Source organism: Bombyx mori, chromosome 11 (genome assembly GCF_030269925.1).
Source record: "Bombyx mori chromosome 11, ASM3026992v2".
Taxonomy (NCBI): Eukaryota; Metazoa; Arthropoda; class Insecta; order Lepidoptera; family Bombycidae; genus Bombyx; species Bombyx mori.
The window spans coordinates 7,411,217-7,434,654 of NC_085117.1; the positions used below are offsets into that span (position 1 = coordinate 7,411,217).

The following is a 23,438-nucleotide window of genomic DNA, read 5'->3' on the forward strand; positions in this document are numbered from 1 at the left end:
GAATAGGGTGATCGAGCTAAGAGAAATATTGAGTACACCAATCACGTTTGTTGTCTTAGAACAATTTAGAAATCTTCTCGTTGTTGTTCTCATCTGCTTGTTGTTGAGTGATACGTGGTGATGATGGGCAGGTGATGTTCTGGTCGCGCTGCGAGCGCTGCGGGTGCGCGGGCGCGGCGCGGCGGCTGTCGGCTCGCGCGGCGTGCGTGTCGCTGGCGGGCTACGTGCGCGCTCGCAGCCTGTGCCCGCGCTACGTGCGCGCGCGGACGTGCCCGCACCCGCTGCACGCGCACGCGCACGCCTTCGTCAGCAACCTCACCACGGCGTACTTCAGGTACCTACCAATCTATATCAATATATCACCAATTCTTTTCATATTAAAATATGCATATGGCTTTATTCCAATAGAGGCTATTTCAACGCAATTTAATGACACTTTTATACCTCTATTACTCCTAACTGCCCTTCTTTCTCGCTCTCTCTCTTTCTATCACGATCCTCAAGAACGCGAGTGATACACTTTTAAACTTTCTCATGAAACTCTACTTAAGTTAAATAACAAAACATTGTGAAGCTTTAATTTCATTCACCTAGTCCTTACTTTATGGCGCAGTCTATACTTCCACTTTTTTATTGCATACATGGGTGAGCTCACGGCCCACCAGGTGAAGTTATCGGAGCCCATGGACAACATCACAATGAACGTGAACGTCGCAATCCACCAACTACACACAATATACAGATCTGAGTTTCAATTGAAATATATAACTGCCGTTCTGATCTTCAGACTAATAGACAAGGCGATTACGGCTACCCGTGCGGTTCCCCCTGCCCCTGCGGTCCCCCTACCCCCGCGGTCCCCCTGCCCCCGCGGTCCCCCTGCCCCCGCGGTCCCCCTGCCCCCGCGGTCCCTCTGTCCCCTGCGTGCGATAACACAACCTTATCTACGATCTACTATTTCACGTCCGCAGGTTCAGCAAAATAACGGCGTACGACATCCAACTACCCCCTGAAGAGATTTCAATCAACTACGACGTCAAACAAATGAGGGAAGATCTCATAATTCAACTGAACGAACTCATGCTTAAAGGTAGGATTGAAATTGAATTGATAATCGTGAAACAGCTCAGTAAGAAATTTAGCAAAACCGACCGAACGCTGTGTAAATACTGTGACGTCATTTGGGGTCAAAACAAAAGAAGCTAACCACAGATTATGTTTAACGGTAAAGCACATACAGACGTGAGATAATGCTTGGATTTTTAAGTTTTGATTAGTAATCCCCATAAATATTATATAAATAGGTACGAACGGAAATGATGCCTGTCTGTTCTCGCGCATTCATTTGACGAAAGCTTAAACTGTGGGAAATAATAGGCTGCCTCATCCCACAGCTGAGCGTGGGCTTCGGTCCCCGTGACATAGTGTCGACGCGGAAAGCTAGCATTATAATAAAATTCAACGAACATTATTAATGCGAAAATTTGTAAGAATATATGTGTTACTCTTTCACGCAACAACTAATTGACAGATCTTGTTAAAACTTTTAAGTAGGGTTTCTAGAATGTCATATACATCATCTAGCTCTAGAATAACTCCACGGTGTTCTCTGAACGCTAATGGCGTGTCCTTCTATTCTACCAACGAGGACCCTCCCTGGAGGCAGTGAACCGCCAACTTTCGAAGACCAAAAAAAAGATTTCCCATTCGCTATGTATCTAAAGAGACGGAAAAAAGGAAGGCAGTCAAAACATTGGGAAGAAGAAATAAAGAGTATGCCCACATTGGAGTCGAATAGCCAAAAATAAAGAATATTAGCAATCTTATATCTGGCTGTTGTGACTCTGCCCCGGCATTGCTGAAGTCCATGGGCGACGGTAACCACTCACCATTAGGTGGGGTATGCCCGTCTGCTTACAAAGGCAATAAAAAAAAATCTTTAGAGGAAGCCTTTGTCGAGAGACAAGCTTTTTTGAAGACCACGCCGAACGCCGAACGGAATACTCAATTTGGATTTAAATTTAAGTTATTATTAAGTAATTTATTAAGTTAGTACTTAGTAACTAGTAAATAAAACAGCAATAAAAGCTTATTGTTTATTTTTATGTGTCTACAGGTCACGAGACGTTCAGTAGCATCTCCGACCCTGAAGCGGATAAGGAGTTCCAGGCCTTCAAGCAACACACCGATCAGATACATCTGGCGTTGACGTCGTCCAGCATCCACGAGACGGACTCGCTGAGGGGTGAGTGGTTCCTGCTCACGGAAACGAACTCTATTACGTTACAAACCTACACACACCCTCTTACACTCATTCAAGCTCAGCCTCATTACTAGACGTCGGAGTAGATAGATTGACTTAAGATCGTTGACCTCAAACGTAGAGGATAATATGGATATGCCTTCAAAATACCGGAACTTCATATTTCTTGTGATATTTGTTCCGGAATTTTGAAATTAGCATGAATCTGTGCTTAAGGTGAAAAACGTATTAATAATATTAATCTACGCTACCTAATGGTGCTAGCTAATGGTGAAAGAAATCAGTATTTTATTTTATACAAAAATATCTTGGAATAGTTACACCGTATTTTGTCCCTTTCTGTTTAATTAGAAATGACGCTTGTCAGTATAAGACGAAACTTAGACAGGGCTTTTTGTTACTTTATCTCATAAATATAGAAATTTTATCCGATGAGGATTAAAACAAATGTTTTTCAATTTTAAAAAATAATCATTATGGATAAAATGTCCATATTATAATATCTTGACGCAAGTATATAAAATCAATCTACCTACTCCGACCACTGCTCATTACACACAGAGGGTACATTAATACACTCATTTCAATAATTTTTGATAATGGTAATAATATTTTAAGCTCACATTAAAGTAAATCTGTTGTATTCTTTGTACGAGAAGCACTGCTGCTTCAGGTTTCATCAGTTAGTTCAAGCGCAGATGCAAATTATGATTGTGTTTCTACTTCTATGTTAATGATTAATAAAAAATATTTTATTAAATATAGAAAAATGAAGACAATATTAAGTCGACTCTGGCAACAATGGTATTGTGAACAGCCGGTTGCCAGACTAAAAAAGAGGATTTTAAAAAAATCGATTCCCCAAAAAAAAATAAACCGACAATTTAATGTTAAAGAAACCAATATTTTTAGCTCGCAATACTTGTAGTGTTGCACAAATAATGTCTTTTCTTCAAGTGAAATTTCTTTAGGCACGTTGAGAGTAAAATTTACCTTTTTTTTTTGTTATTGCTTAGATAGATGGACGTGCTCACAGCCCACCTGGTGTTAAGTGGTTACTGGAGCCCATAGACATCTACTACGTAAATGCGCCACCCATCTTGTGATATAAGTTCTGAGGTCTCAGCATAGTTACAACGGCTACCCCACCCTTCGAACCGAAACGCATTACTGCTTCACGGCGGAAAGCGGGGTGGTGGTACCTACCCGTGCGGACTCCCAAGAGGTCCTACCACCAGTAAAAATTGCAATAGATTCGTTACGACTAGAGAGAAAAGATACAATTTAGGAAGAGCGAGAGTGAGAAAATAGACAGAGCGTCTCGCGAACCATTCGACCGTGGAGAGAGGGAGAGGACAAAGCGAGATAGATCGTTTCTCTTATACACACAAATACCACTCTACACACACATACTACTTCTCAAATACTACACACCGTAAAAGAAGTTTAACTTCTTTCACGTGCCCCAAGTTTCATGCGCTCCAATTTTTTTTCGTAAGCTTTAATATCGAAACTTTGTCAAGCACAGATGCCGTCCGCCGGCTGTGGAGTGTGTCCGATTCGATTATCTTTGGCGAGAAGATGCTGCGCGACGCCCAGGACAAGTGGTCCACTCCCGGAAAGAACACGAAGCCCGTACAGGAGACTGCTGGTGCGTATCGTGGTGTTGCACATTGTCCGTTGGAGTCCGGTCAAGTGTTAATAACGTTTTAAGTGTTGCCATTTGTTGAATTTTGTGTTAAAATTGTGTTGCACATTGACACGGCGTGTTTTGGGACCTCACAGATAAGCACCACAATTCTGTGTTTTTTTTTATTGCTTTGCTGGGTAGACAAGCTCACGAACTACCTGGTGTTATGTGTTTACTGGAGCCTATAGACATCTACAACATAAGTGTAGCCACACATCTTGAAATATCAGTTCTTAGGTCTCAATTTTTACAGTACAGCGGCTGCCCCGCCCTTCAAACCGAAACGCATTACTGCTTCACGGCAGAAATAAGCGGGGCGGTGGTACCTACCCGCGCGGACTCAAAAGTGGTCCTACCGCCAGAAAATGATGTAATGCAATTAAGGATCGGCTAGCATCTACACGCAACTAGGACTTTGACCACATACCTCAATATTCAGGTTGGGACTTGAGGTCACCGCTCACGGTGCCGTCATTTGCTAATGAGTAATTGAAAAAGAACTCATCATCGCGAATTAAATTGAAGCTTACATTTCAGAAACGAAATGTATATGACAGAAATGATTAAAAATGCGCCATGGCGAATTTGGCGGGGGTAGGAAAGAGAAGAGGGGTACATTTGATAAAAAATAATTCGTGTAGTATACAGCTGAACGCACAAACAACATTGTACAACAGCTATTCATTTTATATTAATAATGGACTTTCTTTAATTTCCAGCTGAAGATAAATCTGATGTCGAAGATTCGTCCGGCGATAACGGTAGTTGGAATTTTTATTTATTTAATGTCGTTTAAGCTTAATACTATAATTTAAGGCAATCCTCTACATTCGCTAATTTTTAAATATGTACTAATTTTTCATGTGACGTCACCTAAATTGAATAGACGATATATGGCATGCTAGTGGTGTCTCTTGACGTACTGGAAGAGCTTCAGTACATATACATATGTATATATCAGATTTAAAAAAAACTCAAAATTATAAATACAAGACAAAAATAAATCATATAAATAAATACACAACACCCTGTATAATACAGGGAGTGTTATTTTTGATAAAACAAAACTCGCTATGTTTCCTGCACTAAACACGTCGAAGTGGTTCAGTAAACGTATTGTGATCAGCTATTTAGTAAATATATGTGTGTCAGTCTCCGGTGCCACTGCGGGATCGTCATGTACATTAACAATTGCCTGTTTTTGGATGTAATTTTTTTTTTCATCGCAAATATCGTTTGTTTCGTTCTATAACGACGCCGCAAATACTAATGCTCACCAATACCAACCGATGGTCATGACTAACCAGTACTCACGTTTTAGGCACCACGTATGTGTTTTCCACAGACAACTCGAGCCGGGAGCTGGACAAGGAGCACGGCGGTAAGTGACGCCTCCCTCCCGCTCCCAGTGGGGGGATGAGCTAAGATTCTGCTTTTACTACCTGTGTAGGTCGAGCGCACGTCCTATCGTGTGGTCAGTGCTCACCATCGCTCATGGACGTGAGCACAACTACACGTACGAGGGGATGATAATTTTCAAAGCTGTTAAGCTTCGTAGATTTGTCTGAGTTAGCCATTACAATACCTGAGCTCTAATCTGTGACTCGCCCGGTGGTAACTACTGGACGTGTGCTCCCCGACATCAGCAACGACCAGCTAGACAGCGCATTGAACTGAAACGCCAGTACATAGGTTAGTGTGTAGTGGCAGTAGTACTGTACTGACGCGCTCCCCCCTCCCCCCCGTGCAGGTGGCGACGAGGACGAGGAGCGCGGCGACAAGAAGACGGCGCGGCAGATTCTGTCGCAGCTGCTGTCCAACAATCAGCCCGCCAGCCATGTAACTATAACGTCTCCGATATCGCGCACCACGCGTTAACTACCCTCAATATTGTCAATGATTGGATAAGGTTTTATTGGTGCCACCACCCTAGGCCAGTTATGAAGCAGTCATTTCCGATCCGAAGGGTGGGGCAACCCTAATATAACAGAATTGAAATTTCGACCTCACGTCTCAAGGTGGGTGTGGTACTCTCCGATGTACATGAGCTTCGGTGAGCACTCAATACGAGAAAAACAGACTTTAATCACATCACGTTTAGTTATTGATCTCACGGAGTCTGTGGGGGATCTGTGTAACACGGATGTGTCGAAGCTTAATTCAACAATGCAAGTTGTGTTTGAAGTTAATCATAATATTGTATACAAAATCTATAATTAAGCTATATGGAGGATTATTGGTTTTAATAAGCTTGGAACACGTAGAGCGAAGTTATATTGGTATTTTATTAAAAGTTTAGCTTCTGTGAACGTGTATATGTGTGGGAGGATGGAATAAACGTCGCTTCAGAAAATTCTTACTATTTTACTGGGACGTTACTACATTCCATCTCGTCTCGATTCAACCAACTTTGTTTCATTTCATCACAATGGATAAAAATAACAAGAAAAATCAATTTCTTTTTTTCACATTACGCGCTTGTATAAATTTGAAACTGGCACAATGGCACGTCGCGAAGAAGCCGCTAGTAGTCGTGTGTTACTGTACGCCACGCTATCCGAACCGATCTATAGAGTTGCCAGAGATCTGGTACCGAGTGCCCCTTCACGTTATTTTGGATCCTCCCGATCCACTAACGGTGCTTTTAGGTCCCCCAAGCACGGGTCATCGTTCTCGTCGAACCCGTCGCTTGCGACGAACGGCTCGACGAGTAAATGAACCCACAGCCCGCTGAGTTTGTCGCCGGATCTTCTCAGTGGGTCGCGTTTCCGATCCGGTGGTAGGTTCTGCAAAGCACGACAATTGCTAGGGTTCGTGTCAGCAACAACGTCAGGCTTGAGCCCCGCGAGCTCACCTACGCGCCCGGTGACGCTGATATGATTTATCAAGACCATCAGCTTAGGTAGGGAAATAAAAATGTCACCTTGTCCGTTGCAGAGTGGCGTGGTGGTGAACGGCGTGCTGCCGGTGGTATTGGCGGGCGCGCTGGGCCCTCTGCTGGCCGCCGCGCTCGCCTCCGCCGCCTACCGCCGCGCCCGCCAGCGTCACGGGTACTGGCCTTGTCGCATTCACTACCACCATCACCCTGCCTATTTCTGCCGTGAAGCAGAAAAGAAAAAAATAATAATAATAATACGCTTAGTCTATATTAGTATTGTCGGTCAAACAAGTCGAACAGACATCAAAACTTGAATGAGAATTTCTTAGATGAATAAAGACCACCCTTCTAGTCCAGGTTATCGAAATTCAAGGGCAACGTAAAATAAAATAATAATTTATATAGTTTTAATTGGTTAGACTTGGCGCTAGAGCGTCCTGCAAGCCCGCACGGGTTGATACCACCACCTATTTCTGCCAATAAACAGTTTTTATACTGAGTTGTACGGTAAAATCTGAGGCTTACATTGATAAGTGGTTAACCCCAGATGAGCCGTGAGTTCGTTGACCCGTCTAACCAATAAAAACTATTCCATGTTTTCAGCGCGCCATCCGAGCCAGAGGAGTCAGAGTCCGTGGCCCGGGATAAAAGTGACGGTCAGAAGTCTAAAGAAAAATCAGTTGAACACATCGAAGTTGTTCTAAAGGTGAGTAACCGCCCCCCTCCCCGGACTCCCGGGGTGCCGCCCGGGGGGAGGTTTATTGCATCCGTCTGGACGCCACTGTATCTGGTCGAATATCGCAGGCTTTATCATACCTATTTAATACGTTAACACGTTTTTGATCCCATCATCTCGTTATTACCATCGTACCGCCCGCCACCGGAGCAGAGTTCATCCATACTATCTGTAGCCACTGCGTTCATCCCAAGTGCGTTACCAGAGATCTTTTTTGCCACTCACCATCCGGCTTTGGTATGAGCTCCCCTCCACGGAGTTTCCAGAGCGCTGTGACATGTCCTTAAATGAGGCTTGTGAAGAGTACTTAACAGTACGCAGCAGCTTGGCTCTACCTCAGAAAATGCTGAAGTACATGGGCGACGGTAACCACCCACCCATCATGGGACTATATGCTCGTCTGCCTATAAGGACAAAAATGTGTCCACGAATGACTACAACGAGCGAGTTTTTTATTATTTATTAGCTGACCCGGCAGACTTCGTAGTGCCTCAATCACTCGTCTATCGAAGATGAAATACCTAAACTTTTGTATAAAATGAACTTAAAACAAACAAAAGGAATCCGTCCGACGGGGGACACATCAAAGGAAAAACAAAATTATTATTATATTTTTATTTAATTCCGAGTATTTTCATATTTAACTACCTTTTAAACCTTCTCTGGACTTCCACAAATAATTCAAGACCAAAATTTGCCAAATTGGTCCAGCCGTTCTCGAGTTTTAGCGAGACTAACGAACAGCAATTCATTTTTATATATATAGATAAATAATTAAGAAAAATACGACCCTCCTGATGGTCAGTGATCACCTTCGGTCGCGGGCACCGACATTGCCATAACCACAGCCCGGCTGCTGTTTACTGCTGCAATAACGATCAAGTCTACTAATAATCACATCCACTGCTGGTGGGGCGTTTCCGGTCTGGCTGGAATTATAGTATTCCCATTGGCGCTGGTTGACCAAAAATACCGCTCTAATGGTGTAAACCTCTAAATATATAAGCTCATATGTGTGTGTGTGGAATAATGACGTCACATGCGCGCGTGTAGGAGGGCCTGACGTGCCGCGTGTACTTCGCGCGGCAGTTCGAGCAGCTGCGCCACGCCGTGCTGGCCCCGCCCCCCGCGGCCCCCGCAGCCCCCGTGCCGCCCCGCGCCGCGCCCTGTTCCTGCGACGACAGTACGTTCCTAAAACATATGTGCAATTCACTGGCAGTACAAGTGACACCATCAGAAATATTCTATCTCTTTCCCTCGCAGTCTAAACAGCTATCTTTTGTAGTGATGACTCTTCGTTTCATAAGATTTAATATCACAACGGTTCTAAGGTAATTTGTGCGGGGCTCTCCCGCTAGTCTTCGAGACGGGCTGAATCTTGTATTTGTATACCTAATGCTTTATTTAAATTTAAAACAATTGTTTTATTGCTTAAACAAGTGAATAAGTACAATAGGACTGCCAGAGCCCATACACATCCTTGATACACCAACATCTCAACATCAGTTTAATAGTAATTAAAATTAAAATTAATAGTAATTAAAAACTTCACACTCCGATAGTGAGGGTAGTTGATAAATATAAAAGGTGCACGTAACCGTTCAAGCCCCCATCGCCCCGGAGTGCGAGCGAGATAGCGATGTACTCTCGCTCGGTAACACGGATAACTACGTCACTTTACAACAACATAACGCTTGTAACGCGTTTCGCGGTTACTGACATGAGACGGTTGCAACTTGTGAAATATTTTCTATTTTCAGAAAACGTATGCGACATTGAGGAGTCGTTCATACGGTCGATGGCTCAGTGCGTGCCGTGGGCGGCGCGCGGGGGCAAGTCCGGCTCGACCTTCTGCAAGACTAAAGGTGAAGTATACTGTGTGATGTGTCTTCAGGCTCGACTCGCAGAAGCACCCTGTCGGCCTGGTGCTGGCTGGTCACCGGAGTCCATGGACATGACAACGTGACGTCATGCGCTTTGAGCCACTTCGATAAAGCGGCACGACACGAGAGCCCTCTCATTGTGGCCGCCGGTAACTACATTTCCAATCCTGCGGACAGAATGGAAAGCAGTCGACGTCGCCCCAAACACGTCATTTCGGATCCTCCCGATCCACTAACGGTACTTTTAGGTACCTCAAGCACCGGGCATCGTTCTCGTCAAACCCGTTGCTTGCGATGAAGGGCTCGACGAGTAAATTAACCCACAGACACAGCCCACTGAGTTTCGCGCCGGATCTTCTCAGTGGGTCGCGTTTCCGATCCGGTGGGAGATTCTGCGAAGCACGGCTCATGCTAGGGTTCGTGTTAGCAACGTCGTCAGGTTTGAGCCCCGTGAGCTCACCCACTAGTTAAGGTTACGCTGATATAGCCTCTCAAGGCTCTCAGCTTAGGTAGGAAAAAAAAATCAATTAATTATAGTCGAATTTCGACTACTGCGGGACCACTAGTTAATTTAAAGATGTAAAAATAAATTATAAATGTTTCGTTCCCGCGTTGCAGACGACCGGTTCGTGCTGAAGGAGATGACGAAGCCCGAGTCGCAGCAGTTCCTGGACTTCGCCCCCCACTACTTCAGCTACGTGGCCGCGTGCCGGGAGGAGCGCCAGCCCAGCCTGCTAGGTAACGTGCCCGGGTCTATATACCTTCAAGGCTCAGAGGTCCGTCCGTTCGTCTAAAATTTCAGTAAAACGTTGTTTAGTTTAACCTATTAGGCTTGGTATTTGGTACTTAAATAAAAATAATATCCCTATACTTTCAATCAACGTCCGAACGTCACATGTGGTCGCAATCCTCAGCAATGAGGGAACGATATAGAAGAGAACTTTCAATAAGTTTCTAATTTATAAGCCAGTTTACATTAGTAGACGGTAGATAGCGTTGTTAATTTCCTGAAGCCATAGTATAAATAAATAATTAAAATTAAACACTTTTTTAAATACAACAAATTATAAATTTTTCTAATTGAACGCATTATTGTGGAGTGTACTTTTACGACTATTCTTAAATAGCCCATAAAAATGACCTTTAACAACCACATTAACGTGATTGTTAAAAATCAACTGTTATCAATGATGCTAGAGTCGTTAGACTGGGTTGATGACGTCACAGAGACGCGCAAAAGACACGTGCAGACGTGACGTATACACTATGGGAGATTCCATTGCCGGTGCTTAGTGAGTTTCATAGTTACAAGCGTGTCAAATCTGACGGTATTTCGTCACACAATACCCTTTGAGTGGCTACTCAAGTATGTGCGTGTGCGTGCAGCGCGTATAGTGGGGGTGTTCAGCGCGTGCGGCGCGGACGTGCTGGTGCTGGAGCACGTGTGGTACGGCTGCGGCCCCGGGGCGCCACGCTACGACCTCAAGGGCTCCTCGCGACACCGCCTGGCGCCGCAGCCCGCGCGGCCCCCGCCGCAGCATGTACTCATGGACGAGAACTTGCTCAACTGTGAGTCTTATGTATATCTGTGCTCTACGCCTCACCACTCTTTAGTTAGGTGCCAGTTAAAATACTTAGGACACAAGGTCCTGTTTTTATTTGTTCCGTTATGCAATACGATTATTTTAGACTACGAATAAAACTAGTTCAAACCACTGAGTTTTGGTGAAGCTGAAATACCCTCTCAAGGCTATCAGCATAGGTAGGAAAAGGCTAGATATACTGTTGTGGGACACCCTTTATATGAATAGCTTACAAAGAATTTTTTGTTTGATGCAAATCGTTCTTAAATATTGCAACAAACAACGTTTTATTTTCGAAACAAAATTTTATAAATTTTGTCTGCGATTCGTTTGTAAAACTCTGTCGTGTCGAGCAGCGCGCTGGGAGCGGCCGCTGTACGTGCAGTCCGCGAGCGGCGCCGCGCTGTGGCGGGCCGTGCGCCGCGACACCGCCCTGCTGGCGCGGCTCGGCGTCATGGACTACTCGCTGCTGCTCGCCGTGCAGGACGACACGCTGCTGCTGGGCATCATCGGTGCGTACTGCCCCCCACCAGCGCCTGTGTGCGAAACCCTTGTGATTTCAAACTTGATGAAACGAAAAAATAAGTCCATAGTGATTTTTTTTTATTGCCCTTGTAGGCAGACGAGCATACGGCCCACCTGATGGTGAATGGTTACCGTCGCCCATGGACTTCAGCAATGCCAGGGGCAGAGCCAAGCCACTGCCTACGGCTTAATACTCTCCACAAGTCTCGTTTGAAGAAGGACATGTCATAGCGCTCGGGAAACACCGTGGAGGGGAGCTCATTCCATAGCCGGAATTATCAGCATTTTAAAAGTTTCATCAGCACTTTTACATCGCTTTATTCAAACAGTAAAAATAAAACCATTCCATCAGTATTTTCTTATGACGTTGACACATTCAAGTATCGTCAGTAAACCGACTTTACAGACAACCGACTTTTTTTCCGCCAGCACGTATTCATATGTCTTCTAAACTAAATTCTCTTTGTGTAGACTACATCCGCACGTTCACATGGGACAAGAAGCTGGAGCACCTGGTGAAGAAGAACCTGGGCTCAGGCCAGCCGACCGTGGTGTCCCCGGACCAGTACCGGAGCCGGTTCTGCGCGGCCGCCAGGAAGTACTTCCTGCACGTTCCCCAGCACTGGGACGTCATACGCACCCAGAACACGGATACGTAATCCGAATTATCGAAACATGTATGCTGTAGTTAGGACATTTAAAGTCTAGTGAGGCGCCGATCGGCGACATCTATCAGCCGACCGTGGAAACTTTTTTTTATTGCTTAGATGGGTGGACGAGCTCACAGCACACCTGGTATTAAGTGGTTACTGGAGCCCATAGACAACTACATCGTAAATGCGCCACCCACCTTGAGACATAAGTTCTAAGGTCTCAGTATAGTTACAACGGCTGCCTCACCCTTCAAACCGAAACGCATTACTGCTTCACATGCTACATGTATACTGTAGTTAGGACATTTAACGTCTAGTGAGGCGCCGAGCGGCGACATTTATCAGCCGACCGTGGAAACTACATAATTTCTACAAAAACCTAGGAATCGTTGACCGACTTACTACTTATATGCAAAATCTACCAACGTTCCAGTTTTCCTTTAAATAGCTTGTCTTAGACGCGCGATAATTGTCTCTAGAATAAAGACATTAAAGTTACCAAAGACATTCCAAGAATTATAAATTCGGTTCGCTATTTAAAATGTATAAAATATAGATTTATTTCTGGTTTTAATATAAATTTTTATCTCCAACGTTTGGAGACTAGTGTTTTCCCAGTTCCTTGATTAATTATAAATTATTTGCTTGTGCGCCCCCTGGCAGCTAGTTACAGTGAGGACATCAAGTAAACTCTAGTGTGCTTAGTGCGAGTTTTTTAACGTTCCCGATAGCGTAAAAGTTAACTCAAATCTGTTTGCAGTTGGAACAGCGCCCCTAGCGGCAAACATAGGCACACGTTTACGATATCGAGAACGGTAAAAAACTCGCACTAAGTACACTGATTGCACGCGAGGTCATCGAAGGGTCACTGCGCTCACCCTTTCCCTGATGTTTAAAACAAATAAACGTAATTCAAAATCAAAATTTTATTCAGGCTCATAAGTTACAAGTTTTTTTCATTTCGTACCTATAATATTTCATACATTAACATAAACATTATACATACGCCACCGGGTAGGTACGTACGAACACCGCAACGAACAAAATATTTGTTTTTGTTTTTTTAAATCTAAATATGTTTTACGAACATAATATTCATTCATATAATTAAAAAAAAATATGTATGAAAATTTTATGTAAAAAAAAAACAATAATTTGGGATTCGTATCAGGATATGAATTATCCAATATATAAAAAAAAATTTATTTGTTACATAGATTTGTGAAATATTTATTTTTAGTTGAAAAAAAACGATAGTAATTTGTAAACAAACAGCAGCGATTAACATAATTAATAAATCATTTCATTACAAATATTTACATTTTGTTTTTTTTTTTCTTATTTATTATACACATACTTTATACAAAAGTATTCGAACAGCACTTTTTATTGCTCAAAGAATCCAATTTTGAAGAATATATTTTAACTAAACAGATCTATTTTAAGCATTATTTATAGCAATGCAAATACACACTCACTTTGTACATTAGCAATTAACACATTGTAATATTATGGGATACGATTGTTCCAAGACGAATTATACCCCAGCTAGATTGCATTTTTATTTTCTCTAAGGCGGGTGGGTGGGTCACGCGGCTCACCCGGTGTCGAGCGGTGAAGTCCGTAGACATCACAACGTTATCTCTCAGCGGTATTCCGATTGTACCACTTTTCAAGCCGGACGCTTCAGTTTAAGAGTACATTTTACCACCAATCAATTGAAGTCTTAACTTAATGTATGTATGATCACAATCCATTTCTAATAACTATTAATATTTCACCAATACATATTCAAATAGAGAAAAAATATATGTTGATAACATTTAGAGAACTTTAGAGATCTACACTTCTGAATGGCCATTCCATTCCCAACATTCCCAAAGTCGCGAATTCAGTGTGGGGCATTGTCAGAACTGTCTAAAAGTATTTTAGAAAAAAAAAAGAATACACTTTATATTTATAGCTATTTTGTTATACGATGTATCTTTAAGCTACAGAATCGGTTTTTAAGTATCTTTTTTAGTTTGAAATATCTTGACCTAAAAATTATCGTATGGACACACAAATAATACATTTGGACCCAATTAAAAATTGTAATGTTAAATTTAATGTTGAAAATGTTGATATGACCTATTTATTGGTCCTATGAATCTAGATTGGGGTATGAACGTAAATCGTTATCAGAAAGGGCCATTTTACGTTAACCAAGTTATCGAATGAATTCCTGTGTAACATTATAGACACCCGAGTGTTCCGCGCGAGTTAAGAGTGTAGGGGGACAACACGCACCAGGATTTGACCGAATATTAGGTATGTTTTGTTTTCAACAAGTTTTATAGAGGTGCCTGCAAGGTTGGTTGCAGATAATGCTAGTTTTATATTTTTGGTAATCAAATCATGTGATTCCGAAGAAAATATCATCATAAAAAAGAACCAAATGTTTCTATTTCATTGCCATCTAAAACACAATAACATCTGCAATCGATTCATTCATATTCTATATAAATATATGTATACATGTGAATACCTATTATTTTTTTTAATCTACATATCTATTTATTAAGTTAGCGTATCATAAAAATTTACTATAACAATATTTATAGTACAAATAACTCAAATGAATATATTATTCAAGATAGTTGATTATTTCAGCTGCAATCGCTGGGATATCTAAAAAGATTCTATACAGTTACTGGTGGTAGGGCCTCTTGTGAGTCCGCGCGGGTAGGTACCACCGCCCTGCCTATTTCTGCCGTAAAGCAGTAATGCGTTTTTGTTTGAAGGGTGGGGCCAGCCGTTGTAACTATTGTAACATTGTAGGTCTTTTTTAGATTTCTGTAGTACAAATGTCCGGTTGCCTATTAAAAATGCATTGATGAAATCTAGAGACGTCGGGGAAAGCGGTGGACGTCCATTAGCTGCCTTTGCGACACACAACCAGAAAACCTACAGTAGATGGGGGGGGGAACAGGGACAAATCTGTGATGTCACAATACCTTTGTTGAGTTGTTAGATTTAACTTTGTTGAACTGTGAATAGTACATTGTGCACCAAGGGAGAAAAGTTGGACATTTCCTCCCGCGTGTTTGCCGCAGCAATTTTACATGCAATCATACATATAAAAAAAACAAATTGTTTTATTTTTATTTTTAAATAAACTACTTACTACTAATTGAATAAGAACTCATATTTGTTTAATACTTCACTATTAAATTTTATTGCGTTTTGTTTATTTCACTTTTACACTAAACACAATATTGCAAATTACTCGAGCACAACAATGGCGGAGATTTTAGGCGCGTGAGAGCAGACGTAGACACTAACGCGCATGCGTACTTGTACCCAAGGAGGAAAAGTTACACTTTCTTCCCTGTACAGCGGGACGAAAACCAAACTTTCGGCGTCGGTAGGAAAAAAAATGACTTTTATTTAGTGTTTAAGAATATTAAATAGTTTAATTTAGTCATCAAAGTTTTGTAACTCGTTAAAGATATTAAAAAGTTAATTACCTAAAGTTAGGTACCTACCTAACAACTAAATAGTGCCAGCCCTATCGAAAAACTCTATTGTCCCCATAAGCGACCCGATTCACCCTAACGCCTGGGTAAATAGGGAAAGTGAGTTTTTGTAACTTTTTATGATTATTCTTTAATAAACTATATCTTAACGCATTATAAATGAAAATTTAAACTATCGGAACCATTATGATCTCCGTTTTATTACTATAATAACTACAAAAAGAAACCGATAAGGATCAATGTCGAACTTAAAAAGTGTCCCGATTCCCCCCATTTTACGGCACTAAATATTTTACATAATATGTGTGATGACAAGACCACCCCCGGCCGCTGACGGCGAGTGGCGGGGGCGGGACGGTGCGTCGCGCGAGGTGAATGACCGCACGGAAACAATGAACGCAAACATTACAACTACCCGCCTATTATTTACATTTGAATTTCGTAATTAAAATTCGGATACACGATTTACTTAAACGTTGCGTTCTTAATGAGGAAACCCTTGATCGCAATATCACGTGTCGCTACAAAATACACAACGTATAATTTACATTACTTATAAAGGCTTTTAATTTTTGTTTGTCAGTTATTATTATAACTTCTACTACCGCATGTGGCACGCGTGAACCTTACGACTGGCTCGCGGCAGATATCGCTGCAATAGGTCTTAAGATTACGAAACTAACATTAGATTTCTTTTCGATAGTGCCACCAGAGCATTGGGCATTACAACAGTAAAAAAAAAGGTTATTGGTACCTGCCCTCCAAAGAATAAGCAGTGATTGTTGCAGTAAATATTACCTATAATTTTCAAAGAGAAAATTGACTGAAAACCAGAGATTGAAATTTTGTTTCACAAGTTCTTAGGCAACAACAAAAAACAAAAAAACTTATTGTATTATTTGTCTTCTAAAACTATTTATAATGACAAAGAATATATAATATTTAATTACCTACATAATTATTTTATGAGAAAATATTTTCTGAATAGTTACTCTTTGGAGCCGAGGTAACGGTATTGACATAAAGTGCAAAATAAAAAACAAAAAGTTTTTGTTACAGGCAAAGGTGTAAAAAGGCAAGTGCCTTTTTTGAAATTAATAAGTTAATAAGTATTAAGTTTTTGTTTGGAAACTTAGTTAATTTGTTTTAAAGCATAATTTCTCTTTCAATAATTAATGAAATGAAGAAATACAAATTAGCGTTTTTGTGTGTCATCTATTTTTGTTTCCTTATACACAACATGTTAAGAAAATCTACTATTTAAATTTACTTTACAATAATAAAACCAATAATCGATAAATTCTATTTACACAATTCGTTTGCAAGTTCAAAATAACTTTCAAAGTTTAGAGTTTATATTATGTAACGGGTTTCCATATCCGTTTCAAATAAAAATAGGCCGAAGGAACAAATTCACAGGAGATGCAAAAAAAAATATGATTAGTTTTTATTCTGAAATATTCTATTTCGCACACGGTACCTTTAATAGGCACTGGGTATGGTTTGCAAAACAATATAGCTCATACTTGAGGTATCACGTTACTGATCTCACAAAAATGATTACGCCTTACAAAACTCAATGTAAGTAGTTCTAGGACGCACTATATTTTCACACGACCGTAGTGGAAACTGACCGTCATTGTAAAAGACAAAATCCGATTTAGAGCATACATACTGCGTCAATTATACGATTGGAGGAGATTGACAACACACACGAGGATGCTGGTCATACTTCCATAGACCAATACACTAAGACCCTATTCAATGTAACATCAATGAGAATGATTTTAAAACAATCTTATTCTTTTAAATTAGATACTACAGTACACTAAAAACTACACATTTATGATACACTCACACTCTTTGGAATATTTACGAAAACGGGCAGTTGAAACACACGTATGCATAGTATTGAATATGTACAGAATAGGACTGTTTCATGCAATAATGTACGCAACAGATATTATTTGCCAGTTTGGAATAAGTAAAAAGATTAGTTTTTGTTATTCCTAATGTTGACATACTATTAAAACTATTAGAAATTCCGACTTTGTCTCTCAAATTACAAAGATTACTAATTCTGAGAGTTTCCAGAGCTTGCGTACAAATCTGCATGTATAACAAGCATTAGACATCCCTTGAAGGAATAATACAGGTCGTCATCGATCAATCATTCGAGTCTTTAAAATTTTTAATTTAAATAAAAGGGCATTTTGACTTTTTGAAAAGCTGAAATTAAAGGGCCTACAAACAAATAAACATTGAATTAATTTCGAATAGTTGACGATACATTACTGCATAACAACATCCATGAGTTTTATTTAGTAACATCAGTAGCTGTAGTTCTTCCCGGGACAGCGTCTGCCCCAGACCAGTCTGCTGCCCCTCTACTGCTACAGAGGCAGAGAAACTCTCATCCGGTGAGCTGCAGTGCGTGGAGTTCCGGCCACCGTGCTGCTTGTGAACTCAGCCGTTGAATTTAATTTAACCAATAACAGTTTATTTTTGTGGCTCAAATTTATGAACAAAACTCATTTGCAGTACAATACATAAAACAAATTTCAAATCTACAATTGCCTTACGAGTATGTTAACAAATTTCAGTCCTTTTCCAAGCCATAAGACATTTCACACTTTGTTACCATAGACAACATTGGTTTTTTATTTACTATGTTCTGTGGTCGGAGCTAGACTACAGCGGACGTGCCGGGTCGCGTCATGTCGGGTCCAGCGTCGAGCTGAGCGTGTTCAGTTGTCCGAGTCCCGCCAAAAGTTCTCTGTTGACAGAATACAATATTATGAGCTGTCGCATGCACTGCCCCCGCCCGGGACCCACACTGCCTCCCGGGGTCCCACACTGCCCCCCCGCGGTCCCACACTGCCCCCGGGATTCCACACTGCTCCCGGGGTCCCACACTTCTCCCCGGGTCCCACACTGCCCCGGGGTTCCACACTACCTTCTGGGGTCCCACACTACCCCTCGGAGTCCAACACTGCCCCCCGGGGTCCCACACTGCCCCCCGGGGTACCACACTGCGCCCACGGGTCACCGCAGCGGACTTACCTGAGCGAGGTGTCGGCGAGCCTGGTGGCGCGGCGCAGCTGTGCGGCGGCGCCCCGCTGCCCGGCGCGAAGACCCGCCGCCTCGGCCTCCGACGCCGCCAGCTCCTCCTGCAAACACACACTCTGCATCATCAACCCATCGAGATGAGGTTCTGACAGACACGCATGTCATTCGACTGACGAGCCGAAGCATTATTAAAACTGAATTCAGCATACAATCCGTTTATAAATGCGATTTTTGAAAACAGTGATTTAGCTAGGAATTTTAGGTACAAAGTAAAAACACAATGAAAAATGTTCCTTCCATGATACACGCAAAATATACAGTCTCAAGGGAATCAAAACTGTGTGGAAAGTAATCAGCATTGCTATTAAATATATATGTTCAAAGCAAGAATTATTTAATTTGGTATTATCCATAGTTCTAGTTCATATTAGGATTGTGATTTATCCCCATTTAGGTTCGGAGATAGTGCAAGCACACTCTATGATACTATTCAGCAAATTTAAAGTTATAATTATTTAAAAATGATGTTTAAGGTGTTTTAAGGTTTTATCGTGATATCCATATATTGCTGTCAAACATCTGTTAACATTGTACTATAATACTAACCTTTAATTTCTTTATTTGTTTTTTAAGTCTTTCTATTGTAGATTCAGCCTCTGTTGCTCTCACCTAAAATAAAATAAAATATTAATTGGAAACATTTCATTTCACTGGCTCCTATTTTTTTTAATTAGAAAACAACTGTTTTGCCCAAATAAATTAACGTAAAGAGCTTCGTATAATAATGGCCTTTATTATGGCTTCCGTATTGTAGTTTAGCAATTCAGGCTTGTAGTAAGTGGTCCTTTAATACTTATTTACTTTATTTATTACTTTACTTACTCTATTTATTCACTCAATCGAATTAGAAGTGTGTAGATGTTAGAGGCACTTTTAAATTTCTAATGAGCTAGTCATTAATAATTAAAAAGTAGTTACAGCAGCATCCATAAAATTATTCTCCACAGTGGAGACGGCTGCGTCAAGCTGTCCTTTGTATTGTCTGTCCTGGGTGCAATCCCGGAGCCGAGTTCGCAGATCGGACTCAGAGGCTCGCAGGCGGGAGATTTCCTCTTCCAATCTGCATCGCCGGCTGCGCTCCGTGAACAATTCCGATCTGCAATTATGAGTAACTACTCTTCAGAAAGTGTTACAAATCAAAATTTCTTATTTTTATAACTAATCAACTGTCAAGTAATTATGGTTTCAGTTTTAAAATATCCAATTAATAATGAAAATATTGGTGGCATGAATTTAGTTTGTAGAAAACAATAACTTTCCTATTAAGTACATTCCATTGTTTGCTATGTCAATTTCAAACAATATTCAAGCAACACTAGGTTGGTAGCTAATCATAAAATTGGAATCCTGATCAAGTAAAAAAACAATGTAAACAAATGAACAAAGGATCAATGAATAAAGACTACCTGGTCCTTTCAAGCTCAGACATGATCTGTTGAAGCTGTTCATCCTGGTGCTCTGGCTCTGGGGATGTTCTTCCTGGGTGTACGGGCAGAAAATCTGGTAACCTCATTGATTCTGCTCCTAAAAAGTTTTGCAATGTTTTTTTTAATTTTGACTATCTATAGTTTTCATGATCATTTGGACACACAAGTAATCCAACTCCTTGCTTGGACATCTACAATTGCAACTTACAAAAGCAATCTTTTGTAATTAATTAATAAGATATTCTATGTTGTTGTTGATAGTCAACTTAACATTATAAGTAATTATTAAAATAGATTCCTGTTTGTAATCATAAGTTCATGATAACTACACAAAGTGTAGTACTAAAATGAATTGTCTACATATACCATTCTCCTAGTTCTCCCTCGTCTTAGAATTTAATCATTGATTAAATATAGAAACAGAGCATTAAATTTTTATTTTAATGCTGCAGTTTGGTTCTTGGTTTCCCTGACCTTAGTTGGTTACTTCAGGCCATTGACATAGCAATATGAATGCCATTGTTCACTTCGAGACAATAAGTTAATGTATCATTTGTTATGGTTGTTCTATTATTGTATAAATCTGCTCAGGCTATCCTCAGAAAATATAGTGCCTAATCTTGAATGTCTCATATCACAGGTACACTACAGATACATACTGCTTGAGATATGGCTTTTTCACATTTACGTTGTAGATGTCTATGGGCTCCAGTAACCACTTAACACCAGGTGGGCTGTGAGCACCTCAGCAATAAAAAACAAATTGGAATTTCATTGAATTTCATTTATATTTTATAAATCAAAGATTAAAATCGCTTTTATATTTAGACTAAAACACCTGTGAAACTTCAAACACCTTTTCAATTTCAACCTTCAACTTCAACTTTCAACTCAAACCTTCTATTCACATTTTAATCACATAACATATGAATAGAGAAATGCTCAATACTCAACCTTTATCTGATTGGCATGAAATAAATTTGAATCTGTATTAAGATTTCAGAAACTTTAAATGTATATTGATTTTATCCTTGAAGAGCTATTTTAATAATATTATGTGCTGGGATCCAAAGTTCGTATTCAGATCTCACACAGATATCTCACTTTATACCATAGAACCTAAATGTGTATAATTTAAAATTGATAATTAGCTAATAAAACTCACCTGCATTTGGTGGCAGATCTAATGGAAATGTATTTCTCGGTGACACATTTCTCCTGTCACTAGGATTCACAGAGTCAGTGAGGTCCAGGCTCAAGTGAGGAGGCAAGTCCAGTGGTACTGGCCCTGCAGCTTCAGCTCCCTCTGGCAGGTCAAGTGGAATATTTCGTCCAGATCCAGAATCATTCGAAGCTGACACTGCACCCATGTACTCCTCATAATCATACCCCCTATTACTTCCATAACTGTTATTCCTTCTACCAAGAGATGATGATGACCCAGCATTAAAATTAGTATTAAATGTAAAGTCTGGCAAATTGTCCAAATCAACAGAGATAGGTCCATTGGTATTAAGATATGCCTGTTCCACTAATATATGGTCCTGAACAAAGTCAGGCAATGAGGGCATGCCTAAAGGCTCGGAAGCTAAATTTGGTTTATGGTAATAGGGCGAATTGTTACTGGCTGAATAAAAATTATTTTTGGAATCGGAATTATCCACTACACTTAGAGGTATTTCTACGGAATTACTACAAGACGCATTATCACAGGCGTTGTTCTCTTTGGCTTGCGTGTCGAGTGCTCGGACCTTGTCCCGGCGCGACTCGGCATGCCCTTCGACCCGAGTTGGCGAGTGCTGCACTGTATTGGCGTACACCTTAGGTCGAGCCCCCGTGTTCTCATAAGTTGAAGTGCCCGGCAACGATAGATCCCTCTTTAAGAAATGCCGGAACGAAAACGGATTCTCTTCCTTCCGCGTTGCTCCCGTCGACTCTGCAATGCAAACGGACGGTCTGCCAGGAATGTCTTTATATTTAGGACAAAAAACAACTTCGTTTAACACTCACTGGAAGACGGTCTTTTTGACTCGGTGGGAGATGCCACGCCGTTCTCACTATCGCCATGTCCCGCTACTTCAATACCTAGGTCAGGTTGTAACGCATTTTGCTCAGTTTCTTGTGCTTGTTCCTCATTATTTAAACTTTGGGGCGAGTTCTTTTCCGAAACACCGTCTTCGTCCTCCGCCATGATAAATTGAAAATGACAGTTCGACTTTTGTTTGGAAACACCAACCAATGGCAAATATTTTTTTCCGTTCAGAAACATTAGAAATTACTTCGATGAAAAGATAACACAAAGATTTGGTGTCAGAGTCGTACTTAAATTGACGAAAAATGCGTAAATTTCAATTAAGAAATAAATGTAATTTTCAGAATTTTATAATAACAATAGGATAGGAATCAGTCTCTGAGAAAGGGACAGTAATTTTTTTAGAGGGGTAAAGTAGCCCTGAAGTGCTTGATTTTAAGTATAAAATGATTCTATCTTCATGTCACTCAAAAGGAGACCCAAATTAGAATTTAAGCCCTTCTCACGAAATAAATCCATTGGCTATTAGAAATTTAACACTTAACTACTATAAAACTCAACGTTATGTAACATAAAATTCACTACACTGCTTATATTTAAGAATGAGGGCTAACAAGGCAATTGATGAATAATTTTTTATTTTAAATTTCTTTGAAGATACGTTTTTATTTTAAATTCGTTTATATTGTGAAATTCAAAAAGAAGACACTTTGGATGATATGCTATATACAATGTTGGTGGTTGCGTAGGCGTTAAGTGTGTTTTGTTTTGATTGCATATTAAATTAACATTTTCAATACAATCAATAAATTGCAAATAAGACAATGTGTACGTTGTGTATTTAATTTTCTCTATTTTACTGCCACAAATTAAAATTCGTCGTGACCTGTGTGCTTTGTGCGAGTTTTTTAACGTTCTCGACAGCGTAAAATTACTCAAATTGGTAGGTATGCAGTTAAAACAGCGCCAGTAGCGATCCTTATGAACTCCGAATTACTCCGAAGCATAAGACGCCAGGTGTACCATATCAAGCGACTAAATACTAGTATTCAAATCCCGCAGGCAGGTGCCACTTTTTTTAATGAAGTGTGCAATTTGAATTATATTTACGAATGCCTTTC

At 40.6% G+C, this 23,438-nt stretch overlaps 2 protein-coding genes across 4 annotated transcripts in view; one reads left to right on the forward strand and one right to left on the reverse strand.

Annotated features, from left to right (window-relative positions):
* The window catches only part of LOC101744814 (putative 1-phosphatidylinositol 3-phosphate 5-kinase), a 36,806-nt gene extending 23,280 nt beyond the window's left edge, over window positions 1–13,526 (forward strand). Inside the window, exons 19-33 of one of the 3 annotated variants that reach the window (XM_038013912.2) lie at window positions 132–334; window positions 972–1,090; window positions 2,117–2,245; window positions 3,792–3,914; window positions 4,673–4,714; window positions 5,275–5,334; window positions 5,704–5,792; window positions 6,891–7,003; window positions 7,435–7,537; window positions 8,621–8,750; window positions 9,328–9,432; window positions 10,069–10,188; window positions 10,837–11,019; window positions 11,390–11,545; window positions 12,030–13,526. In XM_038013912.2, coding sequence (XP_037869840.1) covers window positions 132–334; window positions 972–1,090; window positions 2,117–2,245; window positions 3,792–3,914; window positions 4,673–4,714; window positions 5,275–5,334; window positions 5,704–5,792; window positions 6,891–7,003; window positions 7,435–7,537; window positions 8,621–8,750; window positions 9,328–9,432; window positions 10,069–10,188; window positions 10,837–11,019; window positions 11,390–11,545; window positions 12,030–12,217 — 1,863 coding nt within the window. In that variant the 3' untranslated portion in view covers window positions 12,218–13,526. The remainder of the gene's footprint in view (window positions 1–131; window positions 335–971; window positions 1,091–2,116; window positions 2,246–3,791; window positions 3,915–4,672; window positions 4,715–5,274; window positions 5,335–5,703; window positions 5,793–6,890; window positions 7,004–7,434; window positions 7,538–8,620; window positions 8,751–9,327; window positions 9,433–10,068; window positions 10,189–10,836; window positions 11,020–11,389; window positions 11,546–12,029) is intronic. The other 2 variants (XM_012695047.4, XM_012695048.4) reach the window with 2 other exon arrangements.
* LOC101744337 (uncharacterized) lies at window positions 13,123–22,510 on the reverse strand. The gene is made up of 7 exons (XM_012695070.4): window positions 22,296–22,510; window positions 21,451–22,221; window positions 20,265–20,382; window positions 19,777–19,954; window positions 19,405–19,467; window positions 18,793–18,899; window positions 13,123–18,505 (listed from the first exon to the last, which is right to left on the reverse strand). Exons 1-7 carry the CDS (start codon window positions 22,474–22,476, stop codon window positions 18,445–18,447), a joined length of 1,479 nt encoding a protein of 492 aa, XP_012550524.1. The 5' UTR covers window positions 22,477–22,510; the 3' UTR covers window positions 13,123–18,444.
* Window positions 22,511–23,438: the final 928 nt, after the last annotated feature.